This window comes from Rhipicephalus microplus, chromosome X, assembly GCF_043290135.1.
Source record: "Rhipicephalus microplus isolate Deutch F79 chromosome X, USDA_Rmic, whole genome shotgun sequence".
Taxonomy (NCBI): Eukaryota; Metazoa; Arthropoda; class Arachnida; order Ixodida; family Ixodidae; genus Rhipicephalus; species Rhipicephalus microplus.
Window position 1 is genome coordinate 65,141,490 of NC_134710.1, and position 26,991 is coordinate 65,168,480.

Genomic DNA, 26,991 nt, shown 5'->3' on the forward strand with positions numbered 1-26,991 from the left:
GTGATCTGGCGACCGCAAGCATACCATACGATAAACCGAACATTGGTGCCAAATAATCGTGTTAACCAGAGAGGTTGAAAAGACGCACAACTGTATAGTGCTATTCTGTGTGTGTGTGTGTGCGTGTTCGCAATCACGGATGTAGGACCGGGAAAGCACACAAAACAGGAACGTACAAAGTACTCCAGTATTTGCTAACAAAATCACTGTGAACACCGACAAGCACTTTTATTATTGAAACTTCTAGAAAGAAAAAATCGAGGAAAAGACAGGATGACCACAGTAGAAGAGGATTTTATGCAACGAAGTCGAGTGGGCGGTTGAATCCTCCTTTCCGATTCATGTACTGGCTGGAAGACATAGCGGCAAAAGAAAGAGAATGTCAAAAAAAATAACATAATTGTTTCTGAAAAGAAAACTTGACAACACTCACCGATACTTTCGCTTGTGAATGACATGCACAGCACCAACATTGTTTCCAGGTATGTGTTTTCCCTGAAAAAAACAAGCAAAAAATGACATTCCTGTGAGCCTGTACATGAAAAGCTCGTTGACCCGATCTCACGGGAATGGTGAAAATGTCAAAGTTCACCGAATTCCGGATTATCGAATGAACCTTCAAAACAAGATAAAAATGTACTCGGCACAGACAAACCTTTATTTCATGAAAAACTGCATTAACTTTGTCTGCCTTGCCCCGCTGCGGTAGTCTAGGAAATAAGGTACTAGGCTGCTGCACCGCAGGTCACGGGATTGAATCCTGGCTGTGGCAGCTGCATTTCCGATGGAGGCGAAAATGCTGTAGGCCCGTGTGCTGGAGCCCTTTACTACGGCGTCTCTCATAATCATATGGTGGTTTTGAGACGTTAAACCCAACATATCAATCAATCAACTTTGTCTGCCTCATCATCGGAATTAGTGCTAGAACAATATTTTTCAACCCAATGTGATGGTGAGTGAGTATGTGCACGCTCGCTCTCGCGAGAACTTATCAGAACTCCGAGAGGACAGCGAGGCCTCCAGCAGCCTCCTGCATGGTGCGATGTCGCGTCGGCTTATCTTGAATGTCATCATCAGAACAGTGATTCTGATCCTCTTCAAGCGCTTCCAATAATATGTCATCATCGGTGAGGCTCTTCTATTTTGCACTTCTGGCTACCCGCTGGGCTGTCAGAGTGAGCTCGTTTTTCTCGGGCTGCTCCGTCCCCCCCTTGCGGCGCACTTCTGGTTGGCATTTGTTCTCGGGTTGGACGATTCTAGCGACCCACGGGGAGCCCGAGGGTCACCAGACACTTCCAGGACAATTTAGACGTGAAAGCTCTCTGGAAAGTTTCGAGCCGGTTTTGGGCTAGCAGACGACGAAAAGATGAGATACGCACTTGGCGCCATCTTCGCGAGAACTTGACGGATTGCAATGCGGGTGCTTGAGCCCTGCGCCTTCGTTTCTCATTACGCGTGGCGTTATCTTCTAAAGCCTGTTCTGCTGTGCGAGATGATGCGATTACGAGTGGTGGCGAGAGTTCGAAGTTACTGTTCATCGCTCTTGTTATGTTTCCCGTGAAGCTTCCTCCTGTGAACAATGCAGCGAACTGTTGCTTGCTAACTGCGTCGTGCACCTGCCTCCGAAGTTATGTACTACACGTTTGTACGCATGCATGGAGGACTCTTCTGAGTGTAACAGGGTTTATTTGCAGAGCATAACGCAGAAGACGAAGCAGTCAGCAGCGTCCGGCCAAGCGCAGCAAGCACGGGCTTATGCTGATGGCAATGCCGCTGAGGCGCCGAGAAATGCCGCTGAGGCCTCTCTTCTTCACTACAATCGCCCTCCGCAGAAAAAGGCGCCATCCTGGCGGATTAGGGAGAAGAAACGACTAATGAGTTATAGTATGGCCCGAGGCGAGAGACGTGGACAGTGTCGTGGCCGCGGTAGCGTAGGCCTGTGGATGGGATGATGGGCTCCACGATACAGTTAACGAGTGACATTTGCTCTACAACGCGGTGTGGCCCGAAGTATTTGGGAAGAAGTTTTGAGGAGCGGCCAGGTACGGTAGCAGGTGCCCGAAGCCATACCAATGAACCAGGTGAAAAGTTTGGAACTGAACGGTCCCCAGGCTGGCGGGATCGCTGCTGCCACTGGTCCTCGGTAGAAAAAGAACGGGCAAGCTGGCGGCATTCTTCAGCATGTCGGGCAGCTTCGAACAGAGTTGTACTTTCGAACTTATCAGGTTTATATAGAAGAATAGTGTCTATTTTATTGGAAGGTTCTCGTCCGTATAGAAGAAAGTACGGCGAAAACCCAGTAGTAGCTTGTACGGCAGTATTGTTCACGTAGGTGACGAATGGGAGAACTTGGTCCCAATTTGAATGATCAGAGGCGACATACATCGACAGCATATTGCCAAGAGTGTGGTTGAAGCACTCCGTCATGCCATTCAATTGAGAATGGTACGTTGTACTTGTGCGGTGCACGATTTGGCATTCGTTGAGTAATGCCTTCAAGGCGTCAGAAAGGAAGGCACGGCCTCTGTCACTTAAGAGCTCGCGAGGGGCACCATGACGCAGAACGATACGTTGCAACAGAAACGTTGCAACATCACGGGCTGTGGCAGTCGGCAGCGCAGCTATTTCAACATAGCGTGTCAGATGGTCTATCGCAACAATAATCTAGCGATTACCAGATAGAGCTGATAATAGTGGTCCGTAAATGTCAATGCCGACACGATCAAAAGGTGGGTCAGCATGAAAAGCTACGCAGATAGCAGCTCGAAGATGGCGGGGTATCACAAGGAGACACTTGCGACCGTCGGAAAGGTACAGTCAAACCTCAATATATCCAACATGAATATATCGAATTATTGCCTATATCGAACGGTTCCTATATCACGCGGGAAATTGCATGCATTGATTTTTTATTTCGAACAAAGTTTGACATATAATGGATATATTGAACTCAGCCACCCCAAACCACCCACGCTCCATTGACAGGCGGCGAGCTTTCCCGCAACTCTCGAGAGTAGCGGTAGAGCACCGGGGGTTTACGAATGCTGCACAGATTGATGGCGCGGAGAGCGCCACTTCAACGTAGCGGCATACGCGCGCCGCAGCCTTGCAGCTTGCAGTCGTTGCAGTCTCTATGGTGTCAACGGCACACTGCGCACTTGTTGCAAGCTTCTCCCTCGTAGCATCGGCAGGCATCGGTCGTTGTGCTCGCAGTGTTCGTGCGTTCAGAGTTAGGCCTGTCGCGCGCTATGGGGCACGACAGGCCCAACTCCAAACGGCGGCGCTCACAATGACAGAGCTCACGGATGTGGAGATTGTGGCCGAAGCTACTGCTGAGCAGCCAAATAAAGACTCTGCCGAGGTAGATCCCGCAAGCGCTGATGGTGCCCCGCTCCCGACATCAGCCGAGGTCGTAGCTGCCTTGGCCCTTGAGCGCCGCCACTGCTGCGCGATTAAAGGCACCGGCCTATCACTTATGGATCGCCTGGACTATATTGAAGACGCAGTCGTCAAACACGCCATGGCCAACAAAAAGCAGGCTACTCTTTTTCAATATTTTAAACCAACACCACAATAAATACTATGTTTGAATCTTCAAGTGAATATTTACTGCACCACGCTTCAACGGTTCGTTGGTTGTTTTCAGCAAGCTGTTGACGCATTTTTTTCGTGATTTTTTTATATGGAATTCTGGATATATCAAACTATTTCGTGATCGCCACGCCGTTCGATATATCGAGGTTCGACTGTAGTTGCGTCGATAAAGAACACCATCCCTTAGCCAAAAGTTGCTAGCCTGGTGGCGGAATGCTTATGAATGCTTATGAGGCCACTGATCCAGGGATCCTTTCGTTGTTTCACCGTCATGTTGCGCAAGGCGGATGACGCAAGTGCAGGCTCGAGGGAAGAGAGGCAAACCCGTTTATCTGATATGGGTGAGTGAGAAAGGGCCTGTGGAAAGACATTGCCTGCGCAACTCGTCAAAACTCTGGCATAACTCGGTCAGTTCTACGACAGAGCGAGGACTCTTAGAAGGCAACATTTGGAAAGCGTCGTCCTCAATGCCCTTCATGATGTGCTTGATCTTAAGCCCTTCGGACATCGACTCGTTGACTCGCTTGCAAAGGTCCAGAACGTCCTCAATATAGCTTGTGAAATTCTCACCAAGCTGCTGGGACCGAGTATGCAAGCGTTGTTCAGCACGGCGTTTGCGTACCTCAGGTCGTCCGAAAACTTGGGTGAGGCTCGTTTTGAAGGCAGACCATGTAAGGAGTTCCGCATCGTGGTTTATGAACCACAGCTTGTCCACGTCCGACAGGTAGAAGGAGACGTAGGCCAACTTGGCGGCGTCATCCCATTTGTTGCGAGTACTCACTCGCTTGTACATAGAAATCCAGTCATCAACGTCCTTGTCTTCTGTGCCTGAGAAAGCAAGGGGATCTCGCAGACGCAGAGAACCGGCGCAGAGGACAGTAGGCGGTGCCGGTGGAGGAGTTGGAGCAGCGCTTGCATCGGTAGGAATAATGGACCATAAAATGTCATTCCAAAGTTCCAGGGTGATCGAAACCCAGCAGACTCCACCACTTGTAACAGGGTTTACTTGCAGAGCAGAACGCAGAAGGCGAAACAGTTAGCAGCATCCGGCCAAGCGCAGCAAGCACGAGCTTATACTGATGGCGATGCCCCTGAGGCGCCGAGAAATGCCGCTGAGGCCCCTCTTCTTCACTACATGAGTTCCTTTTTTTTTTTCATAGCAGTTGTTTGTGGAGCCAAGCCTGCTTTCTGTGTGCTTAGCAAAGACGATTGTGTTCGAACTTGCTTGCTCCGTTGTATGTTTGCGTGGGTGAACCGCTTAGAACTTGACTGCTCGATCGATCTTTGATAGTGATAGAAGACCCTGTACCGCGACTACTGTTCTCTTCAAGTGTGTGATGCTCGCTGGTCGCGAACGGTGTGCGAGCGCACTTCGATCTATGGGCCAGCTTATTTGGTATGATATTATAGGCTACGGAATGAGAAAAAAAAAACGAAAATGGATTCAGAAATGTATACATCCTTTCGTTGCCCATTTCATCGTCAGCTTTGTCGTTTTTCACCTCTTGATAATAATGCCGTGCAGTATGTGGTCATGACCAAGTAGGTAGAATCAAAGCTGATATACATGAAATTTGTTAAGCGCCACTTAAATATAGAAGCAAGTACCTAAATGGATCGAAAACGTGTCATGGAAAAGATTATTTTATATACGACACGCACTCGTGGTACCGATACTTACGCATGTCTAAACTTTAAACAAAAACGTAAGTTGGTCAACGCGTGTTTGCGACGTATACTATATTACGCGATAGCTGAGCAGGTAGATATGCTCGAGCTTTTTTGGGGACATGATCACTTTCACGTGATTTCGCATCGTGCTGTGCATTGATTGTTACATGTACTAAAAAGACGCGAGCTTGTTAAGCCATCAGCACCGTGGCAGCTCACCTTGCATCGTTCTCTAGGCGGCGTGCGTCAGATGGCTGTTTGGTTCGCGGACGCGGCGAGTGATTGTGCGAGTTTACGAAGTCGCACCCCAAACGCGTAGGCGAGCTTAGCTATGTATTTGCAATCGGATGATGCAGAAAAAACCAATGTGCTCCCGGCGCATCATATCGCTTGTTGCCAGGATGGTAGAGTTCGTTTACGTTTATGCTGGCTGCCCCAGCGTTCGATTTTGCGATCTTCGAGCAGCTTTTAGTTGTCTCTGGTTCCCCACACACTTGACTGGGACGCTGTTTCCTGTCCAAACCGGAACTAGCCGATTGACCCCCTGGCTAGCTCTGGCTGCCAGAGAGCTGCCAGAGGCTTGAAAATCGAAGAGACCCAGTCAGCAAACCAGCAAAGACTGCACCATTAATGCGCACAAACACAGCCCCACAACGCAATGATAGTTTCTATGTCAAAGCGCCAACTCGCCCAACAGTAAACTCTTTTGATGTACCCGAGCTGCACTAGCTGTGCGCAAGTCACAACGCAAAGAAATCAGCAGCGTAGGCGTCGTGGGCAACTGGGAAGGCGGCGGCTGTGCAAACTGTCCCGTCGTCTGTGCATGTGGGGCCGTGTGCGGTGCATTTCGCAGACATTGAATGCAACAGCGGCGCAAGCGCTTTTGCCGCGTGGCGACTAGCGCCACCTGGCCACTTCCCCCTTATTCACTATAACGATCATCATGATAGTGAAACTTATCACTATCATTATGATCATATTCTGCTGCTATTCGTTCGGTTTTTCCAAAATTTCGGTTTCGCGGCCATAACAGACGGCGGAGCCGGGACTCCATGCTTTCAGTAACCACAATCAATTACTGAAAGCATGGAGCCCCGATAGCCCTGTCTGGAATCGTCAGAGTTAAGCAGTACGCGTCTAAATCCCTTCCGTATTAACGAGCATCGTTTGACACCATTGAAATATACACAGTTTTGCCGGGACCGTGCCGCGTGTCCGAGTTAACCGAATTTCAGTTAACGAGATCCAAATAAATGAGGTTTTACTGTACATTTGAAATAAATAATCACAGAAAAGAAACTTTTAATGTTTGGAATGTGAGCAAAAATAGTAAACACTTTAAGAATCCTTTAATAGCTGAACTTTTACATAAATCTATTAAAAATCAGGAAGAGGAAAATGGAAGCTGAGGATGAAAAAATCCGTTAACAGGTTTGTGTGTTTGACTTGACGTTTCACAGTCTAGAACAATTCTAACATTGAAGAAAGCAAGTCTACTTGTCAAAACGCCGACTCAAACATACAACTCTTGTTTATGAATTCTTTCATCCATAAATGGACATTCGTATGGGCACAATGACACGGCCTTCCTGATGCATGAATTGCAGGCGGCGATCCTTTGAGAATGTGCGCAGTTCAGTTGAAAGCAACCAAAAACTGAACGCTAACCACGGTATGACTTATGCGAGTGTGGACATTAAACAATGACAGCTACATCTCACAAACACAGGGAATAAAAACAGTTATTTCAACATACCGCTGTAACTGGACTTTCACAATGCAAAGAGACAGCAAGCAGTCATTACTGCATTAGTTGCATAGACACGCGGCGTTCCGTACTGATTGAAGTAGTCGACACAAACTATTTCAAGTGAAGAATTAAGATAATCAACACAAAAGACAAGACAGAGCTAAAACTTACTTTATACTTTTAACTGCGGTGAACAATGCTTGAGTACTTTCTCTCTCTACAGATTTGTCCGGAAACCGATACAGAATCTCAGGTGGGTCCCGTGCCTCGATACTGTCTGCGCTGTTGTGACACACAGCCATACTTGCGACCTCGCTTCCGCTTTCGTGGGGTCGTATCTACCACCGCGGAAATGCAGCTAAGCCAAGCAAGCCACACGGCACAGCGGGGAAGTTTCCCGCACCGACCGTAAAATGCTTGCGCATGCATGCCACCGTGGTCGGGTGTCTGTGAAACAGGCTGAATCGGTCGCGCCCCCTGCTGGGCCTATCTCCAGTTCTCCCAGAGCTCCACAATCACAGCACAGCATTGTCATCGCTCCACAAACCTGAGACTGGGGTTCCTATACTTTTAACAAAATTCACTTATGGTAAAATTACAAAAGAGAGCAGGGTAATAATGTGCATCCTAATGTGCATAAATTGAAAAGTTACTCAGCAAATCTTTAATTATCTGGAGATTATAACTTGCCAAGCACAAAATGCTCACCCACAATCAAGACAAACCGCCTTCATTAGGCACAGTGAGAGTTTTAAAATCATTTCAGAAGCACACGAGTACTACACAGTGAAAGCAAGTGCATATGTCTTCTTTTCAACTTCAATATGAATAAAGAGCAACCTTTCATCACCACCAATCAATTACACATTTCAAGCTAACTATTTGCTATGGTTATTTTGTTGACGGCAAAGAAGATAATGAAATACAAGCCAGTGCTAATAGAATTTGGCCCTGCATGTTACTGAAACAAAATAAAAAGCATGAATGCTTCAATGTGTGGAATGACTATTCATGCACAGGCAGTTTCATAGCTGTGAAATGAAACTTATCACTAACCTTCGACGAGTCAAAGTTGGCAAATCCCATAAGCTTCATCATCTCTTTCTCTTCTTCAGTTTTTCCTTCCAGGTCTTTAGCTGCAAATAAAGAAAATAAAATCAGTTCAAGAGTGCCCCACTAAGGGAAAAAGAGGTTGTATACAAGAAATAATGCTGTGTTACCTGTTATGGGTGGCCGTTCCAACAGGAATTTGGGAAGCGCCCTAGGAGCTTCCTTCTCTTTACGCTCCCTAATAGAATAAAAGATTAAGTGACAGTTTTTCGTAATAAATTTCAGGCAACAGAGGAGACTCCAGCACAGCATCATTTCACGCTATCCACCCTGCACAATTTAAGACAGTTTATTCTTTACTCTTAAAAACGTGCATCCAGGCTCACATGCTCATCAGCCATGTCGAATGCGTCAGTTCCACAGGTAGTCAATACAAGCTTGTCGATTAACTCCTGCACAAAGATATGCTTCTAGTCCCCGTAACAACCACGAGCGTGGGCTCCATGATAATTGTGAACTGGACAGTAGACTCACAGTAAATGAAAAAACTTTTATACAGAACTGATATGTGGGGTCTAACGTCCCAAAACCACCATATGATTATGAGAGACGCCGTAGTGGAGGGCTCCGGAATTTTCGACCATCTGGGGTTCTTTAACGTACACCCAAATTTGAGCACACTTGCCTACAACATTTCCGCCTCCATCGGAAATGCAGCCGCCACAGCCGGGATTCGAACCCGCGACCTGCAGGTCAGCAGCCGAGTACCTTAGCCACGAGACCACTGCGGCGGGGCTTTTAGACAAAACTCCCGCTGAAACGTTCTTTAAGGTTCCATTTAACAAGAGTCTACTGTCAAGGTTAAAACATTCAATTAAAGGGCACATTCTTAAGCCAATCAAGGCTTCAATCTTTCTAGCATATCTTCTGTTTGAATTCAGTCCAGGCAGTTGTGTTATTCAAAAGTAGTTCTTCAATGCTGCAAGTAAGTACGATTATTGAGAATGAAACGTTGTGGGGTCTCGACGAGACGAACGCGCGCATCGCCACGCTCTTGGAGTCAACGGACACAGCAGACGCGGTCGGAACAAAGCCCACAACATACATACATTTATTAACTAATTTAGACGACGATATCGTCCGCCGAATGATACAACAATTTCAACTAACACGCTACCATACAAACAACATAATGCAGGGACACACTAAACACACAATAACATGATAAACACACACTAACACACCCAACACACTAGCACATACCCAAGGCGGCGTCGCCAACGCCTGACTTTACACGCGGGACCCCGGCGCGAAGCCCGCGGTGCCGAGCACCGGGGACCCGCGCCACAGACAACCGTTCGCGGCAGCCGCCACGCGCAGAAGAGGCTCGCTCAACGCTCGCCCACCGCCAAGGCCTGCCTTCCGCCAGGGGCCACCGCCGGCGCTACCACTCTACCAACAGTGGTACTGAAAGCGAACACAACGCCATCTATCGCCCGGCGGTGGTCACCACCGCAATAAAGCCTTGGGGCGAGACACGTGCGCCACGCGGCGCAGACAACTTTACAGGGGGGGGTGTCAGCACCCCCACATTCCCCCAACCTTAAATCAAACCATATCCCAAAATCGAAAACTAGCTACACAAGCTTTAACAAAAAAATGATATCGCACGACCATAATGTCCTTGCACCACGACACCGCCGCTGGTCGACACTGCTGCACTGTCCGGCTAGGCTTCACCTCAGTACCGGCCCCGCAACAGCAACGTTGCCGTCGGCGCGACGATCCGTCGCTAGCACCGACACGTCTTCCAGTTGCGACCAGCACTCGCGAGGGCGCCGGACTGCAGGCAGTTGCGCAGGTCCCAGGCATCTCCATCGCCCGACCTCACGACCGCATTCCTGGCCAGTGACGCTGACGATATGCAGGACAGCCGGCCGTGGATGACATCCCTCCCGCTGAATACATCAACAAAAAACAAACTCGAAAGAAACAAAGGAGCGCGGCCCAGGGGAGGGAGCTTCAGGCTTTTCGGCCACGTGGTACGGTGGTCAGTACTGCTAGCTAATACATCGGTGGCGGCCGAGACGCCCATCAAAATAAAAACAAAAATCACTTTTCCTAACTCGTGCTCACAAGAAAAAAAAAGTGAGGGAAGCAGAGCGCAACACCTCAACGCTACGATCCACCTAGTTGTGCCACGTGCGACAGGCGGCTGCGCAGAGCCTTAGGCCTAATGAGTCGCTCGGCAACAACCGGCATCCACCCAGCACCCAGCCTAGGCGCAGAAGAGGCAGCCGCGAGGAGACGTCCACTCTGTGAGGTGGCCCTATCGCTCGCCGCACACAGCAGCTTACCGAGCGATCGGCGTCCACCGCCCCGGGCGGTGTCACGACGCCCCGGCGTCGAGCCGCAATACAAGTCAGCAACGACGCCCGGCTCCCTGAGCCCAAAGATATAGAAGAAGCTATTTACAGAAAATCGGACCACCCACGAGGCTTCCGTACTCACTCGCTTCGGGCCTGGCCTACAAACCACGTGCTCTAGGCCTTGCTCACCCCAGGATGCGGACCGCATGGCTCTCGTCCTAATTCAACAACGTTTTTGAAAACTAACAAAAAAAGATAAGAACACTTGCGAGCAAAAAAATAAATAAATAGAAAGTCAACCTGCCGACAAATTCAAACACGTTACAAAACCAATCTCCTCGCTTCTCAACAAAGCACACCACCGACGCTAGCAAAGAAGTCCCCCTAGGCCTACTCTACTCCGGTTCTAACAAAATCCCTGCATTGAACCGCAGAAACTGTCGTCCGATACTCCAAGAGCTCCACGTTGGGCAGCCAGTGTGGGGTCTCGACGAGACGAACGCGCGCATCGCCACGCTCTTGGAGTCAACGGACACAGCAGACGCGGTCGGAACAAAGCCCACAACATACATACATTTATTAACTAATTTAGACGACGATATCGTCCGCCGAATGATACAACAATTTCAACTAACACGCTACCATACAAACAACATAATGCAGGGACACACTAAACACACAATAACATGATAAACACACACTAACACACCCAACACACTAGCACATACCCAAGGCGGCGTCGCCAACGCCTGACTTTACACGCGGGACCCCGGCGCGAAGCCCGCGGTGCCGAGCACCGGGGACCCGCGCCACAGACAACCGTTCGCGGCAGCCGCCACGCGCAGAAGAGGCTCGCTCAACGCTCGCCCACCGCCAAGGCCTGCCTTCCGCCAGGGGCCACCGCCGGCGCTACCACTCTACCAACAGTGGTACTGAAAGCGAACACAACGCCATCTATCGCCCAGCGGTGGTCACCACCGCAATAAAGCCTTGGGGCGAGACACGTGCGCCACGCGGCGCAGACAACTTTACAGGGGGGGGTGTCAGCACCCCCACAACGTGAACACGACAATGTTAGGTCATTCCTTTGAGTGTCTACCATTAAGACTGACAACTATCACAAGGAGACTGCTATGTTTTCTTTTCCCATGAAGATGCTGCTCTCAACATCAAAAAGGGATGCTTTAACCAAAACACATTTTTGACCTTCATAACATGCCAGTCAGTATTAAGAACAAATTTGAAACAGAATTATCGTATGCCCAGTAATGGCACTCATAACAAACTCAAATGAATTCTCAAGAACTTAATCACTTGGCTTGTCCTGTGGTTCAAAAGTGTCAGGATGCACAGCGCATTACTTTGCAAATAGAAAAAAATTGTTGGGCAACACTGAAAAATACAGAGCGTCCAGACATAGCATCCAGTTGAAATGGCAAAAGCTTGTATAAAAAAAACTTGAAACCATCATTTTCATCACAAAAGCAAAACTCCGTTTAAAACCACTGCCTTTCCAAACACCACTGCATATGTTGGCTACAGTGGCTTGTAGGGCATCTTAGAATTTATTCAAGCCAATTAAGTATCAAGTTCATATGACCACTAGACTGGTATTACCTCATGATAAAAAAAGCACTAAAATGACCTAGCATAATGAAAGAAATTACTAGTGCATAGGGTATGACTTCCTATGATACAGAGAACAATGAAGTCTCACCTGCTCCTAGACCTCCGCCTTGGGGAGCGAGAGCGCCTTCTTGGAGATCTGCCGTGAAAGCAACAACAGAAAATTAGTGTTTACCAATAACATGATCACTGCTATTTACATAATGGCTATTCCCATTGGCAGAGATTCTACAACAGTTCACTTAAGTGCAATACCTTAGAGGATGCTTATAGCATTTTTACCCATAGTGGGCAGCGCATAAAAAGAAACCACACAAAACAAGAAAACAGGACTTGTGCCGTTTTCTTTTGTGTGGTTTCTTTTTGTGCACTTCACACTATAAATAAGTTCCAACTCACCCGTGTGATGTTATTAGGGGCAGAATCACTCCACAAAGGACTTGCCAATACACTAATGCACAGACATGTCCGCGCTTATATTGACCTTTCATACACATGGACAGACATGCACTTAAGATAGGAGCACACTAGCTATCGAGCAATAGTTTTTACGCGAAACGTTCACTGGCCGTGCGAGTGACATGGGCGCCGGTCGCTAGGAGACTGTGCGCTTCTTGGCTCGCTTTCCGTGTTTGACGGGGGTGCTGGTCGCTTGGAGACAGTGCGCCGCTTGGCTCGCCTGCCATGCTTGACGTGGGTCGGTCCTCTCTTTGAGCAGGCCCTCTGCCGCAGCAAGAGCAGCAGCACTCAGCTGCCTCGTCCCGTCCTGGCAGCACCCCGACATCGTGCCAGCCGCTCACCTGCTCTCTGGGCCAGTCCCCCAGCTGGAACGTGAGTTGACCTCCCTCGTAGCCCACAGCGAGGACTCGATCCACCGCTAAGGACGGCGGCACAAAGAGCGGACCTCACCAGCTCCCTCAGCCAGTGCGAAAACGGAAGGGTTGGCCATCAAGCAATTCAATAAAACGTCCTTTGACACGTACGGTCAGGCGAAATCAGCGAGAGAAGTAGCGGAAAGGGACACGCGTCCCCAAGAAGGAAGGCGCGGCCTTAAAGAGCAGGTTTGCATCGACAACAATGTCGACAGGTTCCTAAAAAAAAAGGCTGCTCGTCTTAAATTCGGGGTGAAACTAAACACCAAAGGACAATAACGAGTCTTTCCCCCGCACTTCAGGAATTTTCGGTGTCACGAAGAGAGCCAGCCGAAATCGGGAATGAGGCAAAATAGCAAAGTTGGGCTAGGAGCTCGCGCTCATTGTGGCCTGTGGCGATCATGAAAGCGGCAGAGAACACGACTGCCACGTGCGAGACTAAAAGCTTGAAGGTCACCTGCAAGCTATTTACAGAATGCGATCCAATGTTTCCAGAAGGGAATTCTTTAAATATTCGAACACTTTTGAACCTTTGAAGTAGAAGTTTTGTTTTGTATGTAAGGTTTGATCAGAAAACAAAGACTGGTTTCAAAGGGTTCATGCTAAACCCGGAATGATGTACATTTACAATCAAACGCGCATTCGGAAGACTTTTAGATGGTACGGAGACGTATGTTTGGTCGTAAAACGTTACAGCGCTCTATAAATGTGAATAGAGCTAAAGCGCTTGAAGAAACCCAGCGCGTTCTTTATCCTAGGGCCTGGCATGATAAGGTAATATCAACCAAACAAGACTATTACGCAAGGTTTAGTTCCGTCACTTTGGTTTTTGATGGAATGCTTAAGTATCGTGTGATAGTTTAAGCAGAGCGTTACGAGTTACAGAAAGTCGAGGTAGGAGTGACATTTCTGACAGCTGTAAGATGCAGCCGAATATAGTGTGAAATATTTGAGTCTGTTAAGGTGTGTTGTACTAGAAACATGAAGAAACGGTAATGTTTGAGCTTGGGCAATAGCATGCGCAGAGAGTTGGCGCAAAGACTTAAGTTTTTCTTTGTGCGTAAACAGAACTCATCCGAGAATTCTTCGTTTTGAGCTTTTGGCTTTTTGCAAGTGTCCTGTTTAGGTGGTGGAAAAGCCTAGTGAAAGCAGCTCGGAAAACTAGCTTACTAGATTACCAAGTGAGTTTTATCGAGGTGGAGCATTGTCCTCTCTCGGTGCTACTGCCTTTGTCCTCTAAGAATGGCCGCGTGCTACATTGAAGCCTCGTTTTGCAACAGTATACGTTTGACATACGTTTCAAAAGGGGATACTCCATGGCAACTCAGATGGTCCGAGTCACTACCCTGTCGCGAGCGGCATTCTTGAGAGTTCAATATTTCTTTTCCTGACCTAGACGGGGGCCATTACCTTTTTTTTTGTTTTGTTGCTTTTGAGAGTTCGTTGAACTCGTGGTGAATACATGTAAGACACCGCTATCCTAGGCTTCAGGTTGGGTGTGCTTCCAGTGTTGTTATTCTGTTTCACTTAAAGGTAGGAAAGGAATTTAAAATAACTAGTGCGCTTAATTTAATTAGTTGCACGAGGGAAAATTGCCCGGTGGGGTTTGACGAAATTGTCTGGCGCTCACTAGGTGAGTGGTTGTATTTTCATGCGCATATGTGATGTCTGTTGAGCCCAAAATGAAGCAGGTGGTCACTATTTCATCAAGGACATTCTTCACCAGACCGTACATCACCGCTGATCTCTCCAAACTGTGGCTCCATACCTCAGCCCATCGAGATCTTCACCCCCCCCCCCCCCACCCCACGCCGCGCAAGAGAGACTGTTATGACCGTCATCATTATTCAAGTCTTTCGACCTTTGTGAATGGGACGAAAATATTTCGACGCATTCCAAGCAAAGATGTGCCGTCAAGACGGGTTGGTTTCCTGTCAGCAAAACGTGAATAAGGGGTCCAGGACTGGTTCGCGCAAGAAAAACGCACAAGCCAAGAAAGGCCATTGTGAGCTCGACTCGATGCAAGGCTTTCGAGGCAAACAAGGAAGCAGCTGGGCCATTTTTGAGGCCACCGAGGAGCTGGAAAGATCGGAACCAGCGTGGTATTTGCAGTTTAGGCTGAAAGCTAAAACCAAACTGGTTGTGGCTGCACCTTGCGAGGAGAAGCGGAACCCCGGAAATTCGCAGCTAAGCCGCACCTTCTAGCAAACAACGAGGAATGGAATGCGGGGTTGAAGGAAAGGAAAAGGCACTATCTGCTGCAGCCCTTGCGGGAGCCCGCCTCGACAATGACGGATTAGTCGACCACTCCTCCTTTCCCTTTTCTCTATAGGATCGGCTGAATGAAATGGCATTTTTTGACGATAAGCTGGCGGACCACTACATTGTCCTACCCGAACGCAGTTAGGCAGTTTTGACACGTGTACCGGGAACCGGTTTTTTGAACTTCACCCAACTGCCAGAAGAGTTCTTGGAAACCCAGGTCATCTAAGATCATCAGACGTGCAGGAAACCTTGGCGACGTGAGCAAAACGTTGGTGCAGTGCGTTTGTGACCATATTTGGGCATCGTGTAGACTCTACCCTCTCTACGTTCATTGTGTGGTGTCTAACCCACCTTCGTGGGTGGAGCACCTAGACCATAGAGCGCCGTATTGGCTGAAGCCGCGGACAATGCACCCAGGGTTTGCAACGCGGCGCTATATAAGCGAAAGACTTTTTGTACATTTCAAGTTGTACAGTTAAACAGCTCTCCTGTACAGTTCTTGAGTTCTACTTGATCACTTGATCGCCTCTTTTCGAATTCTCAGTTTACTAACCATGTAAATAAATTGCTGTCGCTCTTATGAGCGCCTCATCTGACTTGTTCGACGATGGGTCCTAGGACGGGGGCCTGCTACCAAAACTGAGACCCGCTGGACCCGGAGTCGCAACAATGCATACTCTCCAAGAAATGGGAATTCTTTCCATATACAATTACTAATATAATTTTTTTGTAGCACTAATATCAGTACACAAGTTAAATCTATGGCATTGCCTGCTGATTATGTTAGAAAGATGCCTTCAGGGCAATACAGCTGAACCTCTTCATAGACACTGAAGTAAGAGACAGATGGGTACAAGAAACATCAGTGTGCCTGCATTGAAACAGGTGATAATAAAACACATACATGGTACGCAGCGTGTAAGAGACACTTCACATGTAAGAAAAGAATTGCTCCCCTGTGCATTTCTCTTACAAAAGAGTTCAACTGTGAGCTTTTTTTTAATTTTGCCTTTTTACACAGTTTGTAGCAGGGGTTGTAGCCTATGTGCTGCAACATAACTTTTGGCAACGTATCACGCTCTTGCTACCAACCTTTGTGTACTGTATTTTCTTGTTTATAACCTACACATAATAGAGAAAATTCTGAGAAAGTTTACGCATTGAGCTATACGCGAACTCTGGCATGCAAGTTGGCTTCCCATTAATGCAACGCAGATGTCTTCACAGCAATATGCAGAAATGTTTTTTTTTTTTTTTTTCAGTGGTTCATTGTTCAAGATAAAGGCAGAAGCAGGTGATCCGTAAGAGAAAAAAGTGCCACGCCTACACAGAAACTGCAGCACAGCCACAGCGAAAGCTGGAAGAAAACCACTTCTTGAACTGCTTCCAAACTCTATCGTGGCTTTAAATACAAGTATGATTTCAAGGTACCCACTACTAAATTCATTGATTTGGTGCCTGATGACAACATAGAATAATGGCTTAGCCCTTTTGAACGGGCTGGAAGCATTTAACAACCCACTCGTTACCTAATTCATATTGTGTGATGCCTGGTAACACTATCTGCATTATCAGTCACCTGGCTGTCATTTTACTCTTTTACCACGCTATATTACGTATGTTAAAGCAGTTCCTTCCCGACCCGACATAACACTTGTATAAGGGTTTTTGTGCGCTGAAGTTTCAAGCACCTGCATGGCTCGGTAGAAGAAGAGTGGAACAAAGAGGACCGAAGCTCAAACCCCGTTCTAACGCAAATATTCCCCCCCCCCCCCCTTATTTCGAGTGATAACATCGGCAGTGGAAGACAACTGCGGTGGTCTGCAAAGAGCCTTCTTCCAAAGCAGTTTCGAGATCTGGCATGGCCTGCGGCATGCAGTGATTGGCATGCAGAATACTTGAGTTCGATTCCTGCTGCAACCCGGATATTTATTGTTCACATTCGCTGGGCCAACGCTGAAAATGCCAGTTTTTCTTAACACTTACATTTCAATTACCGGTGTCTGTTCTCGTTGTTCATGGGTAGATACTATAAACTGTCAATCACCTGCGGCACATACCGCTGCCCGTGGTTTACAGGTATGTGCCTTACATGTCTGGAGAAAAGAGTTTGTTGACGCAACAGCATTTTTATATTATTTATGTCATGAGTCAGCAGAAATACTTGTAAAACACGCTTACCCTACCATATTACATAATTTTGGTCAACCCCATGTAAATATTTCTCAAAGCGCCAGTCATCGCTTTCGAACAAGGTAAGATTTTTTCATGAGTGCAATCTACGTGAAAGAAGCCCACTGTGTGCTAGTCGCGTCTCTCAGTATCTACGAGGAGCAAATTTCAACACTATGAGCAGTGACCCTTCCACGACCCCTCCTTTTAAAAGCTGCAACTTTAGAACTTAGCAATGGTGAAATTTCTGCCGAAGGAATACAGACACGCAGCTCTGCTAAGCAGAAAGATGCCGCTGGCGGAACTTTTTTGCCAACCAGCACCTGCTTTGAGAGAGGGCATTGTGGGCTGGGTGTCTGCAGTGACGTCACACTGTTTGCAAACAGAGAAGGGTCTAATATTCCCTTTTCTACCGCAAGACACCGCCAGCATGATTTGGCTCTCTGGCAATGCGACATTATCTTGTCGCCTCAAGGAGCAGAGCTGCATCTTCTAAATGTTTCATTCTCTGTGGTACATACACAAATAAACTGAATATCCCAGATTGCTGATACTGATGCATAAAAGATGTAACAATATCATTCAACCTGCTTGAGCAAACATGAGAAATTTCTTTTATTGGTAAGACCACGTCAAAGGCTGTATCAAACTCTCAATGTACAGTCTACGTGCAAACACGACAGGAGCCTGGCTGGCACAGTATACAGTATTTACTTGCGTAATGAACGCACTGACATAATAAACGCACCCCCAACTTGATTTGTCAAAATTCTGAATTTTTTCTCCCGCATAATAAACCCTCCCCCAACCTTCATCCGCTGCAGTCCCGCTAACAGACACCTGGCTCTTTCTTGGCCATTGGAGCTATTACGTTCTTTATTATATTACCGACCCCCCCCCCCCCCCCGACAACCTCGTCTCAAATCCCCTTCTCTCCCCCCTCGCCCGCTGCTGCACGCCCTATTGTTTTTCTATCTGCGCGCAGCACGTCTCGTGGTGTTTATTAATCTGTGCGCCACAGCGGGGTTCACGAATGGTGCAAGTGTAGAAACAATAAAGTTGAAAAGCACACAGTGAATGAAGGTCACAATATGCCCGTGCCAACTGACAGTCGTTTTTTGAAAATATGAAACTTTAAGGGCCAACTACATGCACGCGATTTTCGAGCGATGACAGGATTTGCTGTCGCAAAAAGCCATTTGCCGGCATCGCTTCGCAGGTTGCTGGGAAACCATAAAACATCGCTTGTCGCCCACAAGAAATCGCAACGATTTTCGGTTGCAATTTGCTTTTCATGCTTGTTATACCCACGTACTTCAAAGAATGCGAGATATGGGCTAGTTTTTCTACAGTAACTTTTCATCAGGACAACGAAGCAGCAGCTGTATTTTGGCATTAATCTTGTTATTGACTGTTTGTTTTGATGCTTTGGTGGTTGCTTGCTGCAGTGTTGGTTACTTGCTGCAATGCATATGGCGGCGGCGCGGTCGTCGTGCGAGGTTGCCACGAAGTTGGCTAAGTGTGACATGGTGCACACTTCTAGGCGTCCCTCGAGATCGAGATCACAGCAGATACCACTGTTGCGGGTAAACAAGTGTGACAAAAGATAGCCGTGAAATACATTTATGGAGTGTGCAGGTAGCGAAGAGACAACTTGAAGAAGATAGTACCTTCAACCACGGATGATCAGTGAAGTGCAACAAAAAAGCTGTTTCCAAACAGTGTACACGCATGCCAATTGCGAAAGACTAAGTGACCCTAGTTTTTTTTTTTTTTTTTTTTTTGCATTACAGTGGACTTCCAGTAAAGGGAACGTGAAGGGACCGGGAAAATGTGTCCCATTTAACAGGAGTTCCGCTTACTCAGAGGTGAAGATGGGTGCAGAATACAAGCCTGAAACCAAGCATTGCAGAGGCAATAGTTCCGTTTAAGCAGTAGTTCCATTTAACAGATTTCCGTTCACTGAGAGTCTACTGTACTGCATTTTTTTCGCTCATACCAAAAAAGTTGTCATAAAATTTGCCTTGCATAAGAAACGTACCCCCAACTTTGCTCCAATTTTTTTATAAAGTGCGCGCATTACATGAGTAAATACGGTAATTATAAAAAATGTATATTCAAAGAAAAAACAACAGCCTGAATGTATGAATTTTCATGGGCCTATAATACCTTAGTAAGTGAACTACACTAAAGTATAATAAAAAAAAAAAAAACAATATTACCGGCTCCGTCGGCGCCTCGGTGAACGATTGCGGAGTCTAGGAGACAAAGAGCGGGACCGGCTCCTGTGACGCTCTGAAAAGTAAAAAAAAAACTGAAAGATTTTGCACATGACAAAACCATATAATAGTGTTCCTAGGCAGCAAAACTTGAGATAGGTCACCACCCCCCCCCTGCTTACAAATACTTTACATTCACCCAAAGTATGAATGAACATGAAAAACCAACACTAAACATACTACCTTTCATTTCTCTCATTTGCTCCTACGCAGAATAAAAAATTCCCTCTATTAACTCCACAAACTAGCTCATGCAACCCTGACTCAGCTTCAGGTCAAGCTGCACTTTCAATGTTCAACAATTCTGAAAACAGCCATGTGTTATAGAGCAGAGACACTGGTTTAGCCCTCATGCTAAAACATTGACTCATTAAGAAGAGATGGCTGATAACTGAAATGACTCATTAAGAACACATGGCTGATAAATGAAATCAGTTGTCTTCCATGGACAAGCTCAAGGTACCCAGATGTTTAGTTTTAAGTGGTATGAGAAGATGTCAATAAATGTATACACATTATTTTTGTTTATTAAGAGTTCACACAGCCTTGGCGCAGTAATATGTCATTAATTTGAACTCACTTCTTTTGAAATCCTGCTTTCTGCTGTCCCATATTTTGCAATGCAAGTTTGAGTGAGATAATTTGAAGCAGCTGTCAGCATGAGTCCCAATGATTAGAACACTTTGGGTGCAAATTATTCTGATTTTGTTGCAAATCCGCGGAAATGACGACCCTGAGGAGCCACATGGCAATGCATTTAATGGTAGAAATGAGTGACACACAAAAAAATGTTTTTTGGAAGACTGAAATTTGTGCCTATGATGTAGACGTGCTTCACTGCAACATCAGGGCATTATGATTTACCCATTCTTTCTAAGATTATGAACAAATTAATGAAAGTCCACCTGGCAGATTTCGCAATGCATGCAAACCTCTGATTGGCGGCTGCTCCAGCTGCGATCAAAAGTGTGCAGACCATGGGATCGCGTGGCAGAATGCATTGATGCACCGGCTAGCGATGAGACACTTGCTGCAGAGCGCACGCAGTATCACTTGGCTTGTCATGTTGCTCTGTTGGACACGGTTACGGCGCTCGTAGCCAAAACTACAACTGGGTGTCGCTTTCTTTGCTCCATCGAATCTGTGCTGTTCTTTTACATAGCGGCTACAACGGGGCCGGTTCAAGTGCCGGCTCACGTTGTTATTGACGCCGGTTGATTAGGATAAGTAAGCATAGCAAGCATCGCACAACCTGACGAAGCCAAACACACAAAATTAAATTATTTTCAGGCCAGCTTGCCCTTGTCAGGTTGCACTTAAATGAGCTTAGTTAAGTCAAAGTTAATGTAGCCGAAATTAACCAAATGTTGTCGAGCACTTTATCACCTAAATGAGTCAGGCGTGAGTAGGTTTAGTTAAGCCCAGTCCAGCTTGGTGTTTTCATGTTAAGCAAAGTTAGGCATGAATGAGCCCAGATGAGTCTAAATAAGCATAGCCAAATCTAATTAGGCAAATGTGATCATGCTCATTCTTAACCTAGCCATGCAAAATTAGCCTATACAACGCAAACCTTACCACGATCAATTAATCTATGTAGACTTCCCCATGAGCCCACAGAAGTCAAGGCCCAGAAGATACTAATTATTCTTTACTGACTCCATACTAATTATGACTGAATATTAGCCTGAAATCCAACTACAGTACACACTATACTAGAACTTCATGTGGCATAATTAGGCTAAATATGCATAGCTAAGCTAATTAGACAAACACCAAGGTAACAGTAAAAAATCTGATTAGGCTTGGTTGGTCATAGCATCACCAAACCAATTAGATTATAATAGGTTTTAATTAAGCAACACCTTAGTAAAACACAAATAATTATCATGGATGAAGTCGAATTCTCATGAGCTCAGAGAAACCAAGCTCAGAAAGATGCCGATTACTCCTGACCGAGTCGAGACCATTTACCTAAATATAAATCTAATTAGCCATAACTTTATTTATACATATTACTAAATAATGTGCGTGACATCAAAGGCCACCCAAAGTACTCGAGTTTAATGCTGCAGAATTATGCAAATCACGCCTAGTTACGCCTAATTGAGCTAGAGCTAAGGTCGGACTTGCAACGAAACCATTAGCTTCACTATTACTTTGCCTTACCCCTTTAGTGTAGGCTGCGCATGTTTCTTTTTTTTATCGTTTAGAGACTGGCACACTGCTTTCTGTAATGCTTTGCTGCTTTTTCAGGAATTTCAGTAACAGGCAGTCTAACAGCAATGGCCAGTTATATGCTCGTTATAAAGAGAAAGATACAGCATTTTCCCAACAATACAAAAACTATTGAATGTTAGATTACTTTGCTGATAAAATAATTCTTGTATGCAGCGTTTGACTTCATCAGGTTGCGCGATGCTCATTATTCTTACTTATTCTAATCAACCGGTGTCAATAACAACGCGAGCCAGCGCTTAAACCGGCCCCGTCGCAGCCACTACACAAAAGAACGGCACAGATTTGATGGAGCAAAGAAAGCGACACCCAGTCGTCGTTTTGGCTACGAGCACCGTAACCGTGTCCAACAGAGCGACATGAGAAACCAAGTGATAAGATTGCACGCGCATGCGCCCTGCACCAGGCGTCTCGTATTGTCTTGTCACTAGCTGGCGCCTCGATGCATTCTGCCACGCAATCCCATAGTCTGCACACTTTTGATCGCACCTGTACATACCTACAACGCCTTCTTCGAAAACCCTGTTCTAAAACTTCAATGATCATGTTTTTCAGCCAAAACACATTGCAAATTTCATCACACTGACTATTATTAAACTTTTCTTTATACCAGAAAGAATGGGTGAATGGTCGCATCATGCGCCGACACTTGGAGGAGAAGGTGACATGCTGCCCGCATGTCACCACTGTGCAGTGAAGCACATCCTTCTCACAGGTGCACACTTCAGCTGATTACAAGACTTTTTTTGTTTTCTTGCACAGGCAGCATTGAGGCCCGTTATTCCCACGTGTTTGCAGCAAAATTGTGGATCCCACTGCAGTCGCCCAACTTTAGGACCCTCATCCGCATATTTTAACCGCAAATTTTGTATTTTAAATGAATAAAACTGAAACTGGAAAAATATGGGAGCAGGTTTTGCTGGAAAACATATCTTTCAGAGCCAAAAACTAGGTGGCACAACAAACGACCACCTCCGATTACATTGAATATTTCCAAGTTTGTTGCATCCCACTTTTTGCATGTTTTGTTAATTCAGAAACACGCGTCGTTTGAAGATTTTTCACAGTCCCAGCGACTTTGAACCAACAAGATTTCACTGTATATCTTGTTGGTTGATTGAAATAAGGTTTTTCAGTTGTGTGAACGTCCATACTTTATATGCAAATAACGATAACTGTATGGTACCAAACATACTATAAAATGACAATGAAATCAGATGTAAAAGCTTGAAATTGGTACATACTTGTAAAGAAAAAACTAGTGGAATTGGTACTACTGCCCCTCACAACCTTGCAACTTTTATATGTAACAATGTGCACGCCACCAGGCTTCACCAAGGCAAAAAGGTGCTTATGAATATTTTTTCTTGTATGCATGCACAACAGTGAAATGTATTACAAACAATTTGCTGGCACATGTCCTGGCATAGCTGTATTTCTTAGCATAGTTCATGAAAGACTGCAATGAGAAGAGGGGTGGAAATCGACACAGATACACACAGACATGTTTGCCTTCTCTACCATTCAATGGGTATCTGTGTAAACTTTCATACCTTTCTGACAGCTGCCCTAGCGTATTCTTGTTTCAACAGCATGCTCTAAAATAAAGCAAGCAAGAAGAAATAAATCAACAGACAGAATATGAAAAGTAATGATTGAGGTAAAGGCCATTCAATACATACCCCTCAATAGCCTGCGTTCTCGATCAAGTTCTCGCTCGCGATGTTGGTCACGAAGGCCATCTCTCTCACGAGACCGAGATCGAGCCCGCTCTCTTTCTGCTGAAACGCAAAGACAGACCATTGAATGATTGAGATAAAAAAAGCACATATTATAAACCGAGAAACCCACATTTGCAAAAGATGACTAAATATGGCATAGAAACTACGAATGCTAAGCACATTGTGTTATATACATAATGATGACAAAAAAATCAATATGACCTCCGATATCATGCTGATTACCAAACAGAATGAAATCTATATTCTTCCACTCTCATTATTATCCCAATTATTAGCAATGTAAACACAACCCCTGGAAAAAACACTCTTAAGGTCTCGTTTTACATATGAAGTGATCCACCAGTGTACCCTTCGGTAAGCCTTGCAGTTGCACTGTGACCGCCTGTGGGCCATGAACTTGTGCCTGCTTCATTCACTCCCACGAGGTGATGCAGCTATGATTCCAGTTGGCATTCGGCGCATTCATTTGAAAGATAGAGAGCTATTTTTATGCCTTTTTCGTGCAAACAGACACTGAAGTCCCAAGTGCCTGACGACAGAAAACACAAACACTTATTTGTTACCTCTGCATTGTACAGGCATGATGATGCATGATAATATACTTGGCAGTACCAAAATGAACGCAAGTACGAATGAAGTGCTTAAACATTCTTCTGGCTATTCATACCCTCATTCAACAAGAATTCTACCTCTCAGTCTAAGTGCAATGAAGTTGTCACATCATTAGGCAGATGAATGCTCATAATTTTGCCACCACCTAGAAGCACAGGGCCTGACCCACCGGTGTCGAACTAGCATATATATACCCACAACACGGCGAATGTGCTAAGAATGATTTCCCAACTTCTTCCAGCGATGCGATTCAATGCCTTGACAGTAGTACCTTTGCTTTAACCTTCTTGGAAAATTAGTGAACAGGCATATTAACAAGCTTTGACAATAGAAAATTAGAAGCCAAGTAACGAAGTATTCTGAGCGTGTTGGTATGTTGTACTGAAGTTTCATGGCGCACGAAAAACAAGGACTCAGACTCAATAAAAACCGCTTCGTCCCCTGCAGGGGCTACGCGAGATCAGTTCCAAAAGAGTTAGCTGCTGGGCTTACATCGTATAGCATTACAATTTCTTGCTATCATATTCATTAGGGATTTATCCCTAGGGGGGAGGCAAATGCTGTCCTTAAAACTAGGAAGTTTTAGAATTGGCCGCGAGGGCCTCCACTAGAGAGGCCAGCGCTGCGATCGTTTTGACATCACAGATAGGATGCGTGGTTGTGGAATATGGCAGCTTTGCTTCCACAACACCACTTGCATCGTCCCCCATGGCTTCACCAGTTCTTATTTGCCATTTTACGATGCAAATTAGACGAGAGTGCCACTGGGGGCACCGATTCGTAGTTTGCTTGCCTGTATCATCAGATCTTACCGCTTCTTTAGACACTGAGCTTCGAAACAAAGGGAAGCACGCACGGTGTCCACAGCAAAAGTGCAGAAAATGCAATGTTCTAGCAGACAAAGTCAACCCGGAATCCTATGAGTGACGCCATCACGTAGGTGGTACCATGGTATGTCCTCGAGGCCATAGAGTTGCCTAATATACACTAGAGGGAACTCTGGTGCTAGTGTCTATGGGAGTTGCAACGCACGACGCTTCATCGAGCATGGGATGATGGGTAGTACACACATTTGTCTAATCTTCGTACTTCTGGCATGCTTTGGGCTCTGTGTGTGTTCGTGTAGCTTCGAGCTGTTTTTTCACACACACAAAAATAGCAAATGGTCAGTGTTTGCGCTTCACCACATTATTTTTTAGGCTTACCATTTCGAATCGTTTAGCGAAGTTCGAAAGGGTTCATTGTTTCCTTCGAAACGAAACTGTATTCAGCAATAAACGAAGCCGCAAGTGCGAAGACTAGGCAAATGTGTGTACTACCCATCATTCCCATGGTCGCTGAAGGATCGCAGCACCACAGTCTCTTCTAACTAATTTTAGGAAACTCTATGCTCGAGGCCAATAGCGTTTGCCCCCAACCCAAACGCACGGAAGCTACACCATAGCATCGACACCAGTGTTTGGCGGGCCTTGCGGGACACACGCTATTTCGGATTTTCTGCGGGCGGGCCGCAAGCACGAACGGGGGCTCGCGTTACAACACATGCGCAGTGGCAGCGACCGCACCGCAAGCGCTTCCACTGCGCTATTCTAAAACTCCCTACAGCTTCAACCTTGTGGCAAATTTTTTCTTCACGCTGTAATCAACGTTTACAAAGAGCCCACCAGGTAAAGATTATAGTATGAGCTGTCTTGGGCTCGTAACATCGCGGATGATAGCGGCTAATGAATACACAAAGACCACTTGGAAGCAGTTCCGGCGGAATAATGCGCTCATGAGCAGGATGGCGCAGACATAGCGCAGCAGGTGTAGATTGGCGCAGCACGTCCACCCCCACGCATTGGCGCTGGGGTGGACGCGCAGCGCGAGGGCACGGCCTTCTATATAAAAGCACACAGAAAGCTACGATAGAAGTGTGAAACGACCGCGTTGCTTCCAGAACAACCCGCCACCATAGAACACAATATCAATGCCGTGCCTTTTTATACAAGAACCGAGCTCTAAATCATAGATACTGGTAAAGTTTGCTCACCTCTTCGCTGCGGTGAACGAGAACGGCTTCGGCCCATGTTGAAGCAGGGCAGATTGCTGAAGAACACTTCCGCAATTCAAGCTTCGATTTCCTCAGACAAATGACACCAACTTACGCCTCAAAGAAGTGCAGCGACATGCAGCACTTTTACGCGTCAAGTAGAAACGCCTACGGGCGTGCGTGTATCTTTCTGAAACTAAAGGTGCCCTGTCCAAGTGTCTAGTCACGAAGACAAGACACAGAACACCTATGACAGGGCCTGCAAGTGCAGGCGACAACAATACGTTTACGCTTCCTCCATATGCTTACTCCGTGCGTTTACCAGTATAGCCTCCTAGATTTCTTTTGCCTGCCGGACGAGCGCGAAACGCTGATCATTTATGGCGGCGCTGCCTACGTAGGAGTAAGGGTCTTTGTACTTGGCCTTTAAAATTGGCAATTTTAGCGTTTGCTATTAATTTCAGAGGCTATGCCTTGTATTGAAGGAGTTGCCTGTTGAATAACGGCGTCACTTACGTAGGGTTATTTATAAATCCGTTTACGCCTTTTGAAAATTTTTCACGTAATTTTTGTTGCATATAGGTTTTAAAAACGAAACATTTATTTGAAAACACCCCTACTTAGGTGGCGTCATCACCATAATTCCGACGAGTTCTAGATGTTACTTATTGTTTACTTGATCATTTATTCTTGTTGCACTTATCAGTCTCGTAGTTACTAAT

At 46.1% G+C, this 26,991-nt stretch overlaps 1 protein-coding gene across 2 annotated transcripts; it reads right to left on the reverse strand.

Annotated features, from left to right (window-relative positions):
* Positions 1-209: 209 nt before the first annotated feature.
* Positions 210-26,581, reverse strand: LOC119175895 (uncharacterized). Of its 2 annotated transcripts, none has more exons than XM_037426929.2 (8): positions 26,270-26,581; positions 23,566-23,664; positions 19,592-19,664; positions 12,152-12,199; positions 8,236-8,303; positions 8,072-8,151; positions 434-495; positions 210-350 (listed from the first exon to the last, which is right to left on the reverse strand). In XM_037426929.2, the coding sequence occupies exons 1-8, from the start codon at positions 26,304-26,306 to the stop codon at positions 296-298; spliced, it is 522 nt and encodes a 173-aa protein (XP_037282826.1). In that variant the 5' UTR covers positions 26,307-26,581; the 3' UTR covers positions 210-295. The 2 variants fall into 2 exon arrangements, with proteins under 2 accessions (XP_037282826.1, XP_037282827.1); XM_037426930.2 differs by having other exon boundaries at positions 23,566-23,661; positions 26,270-26,572.
* Between the last annotated feature and the right edge of the window lie 410 nt (positions 26,582-26,991).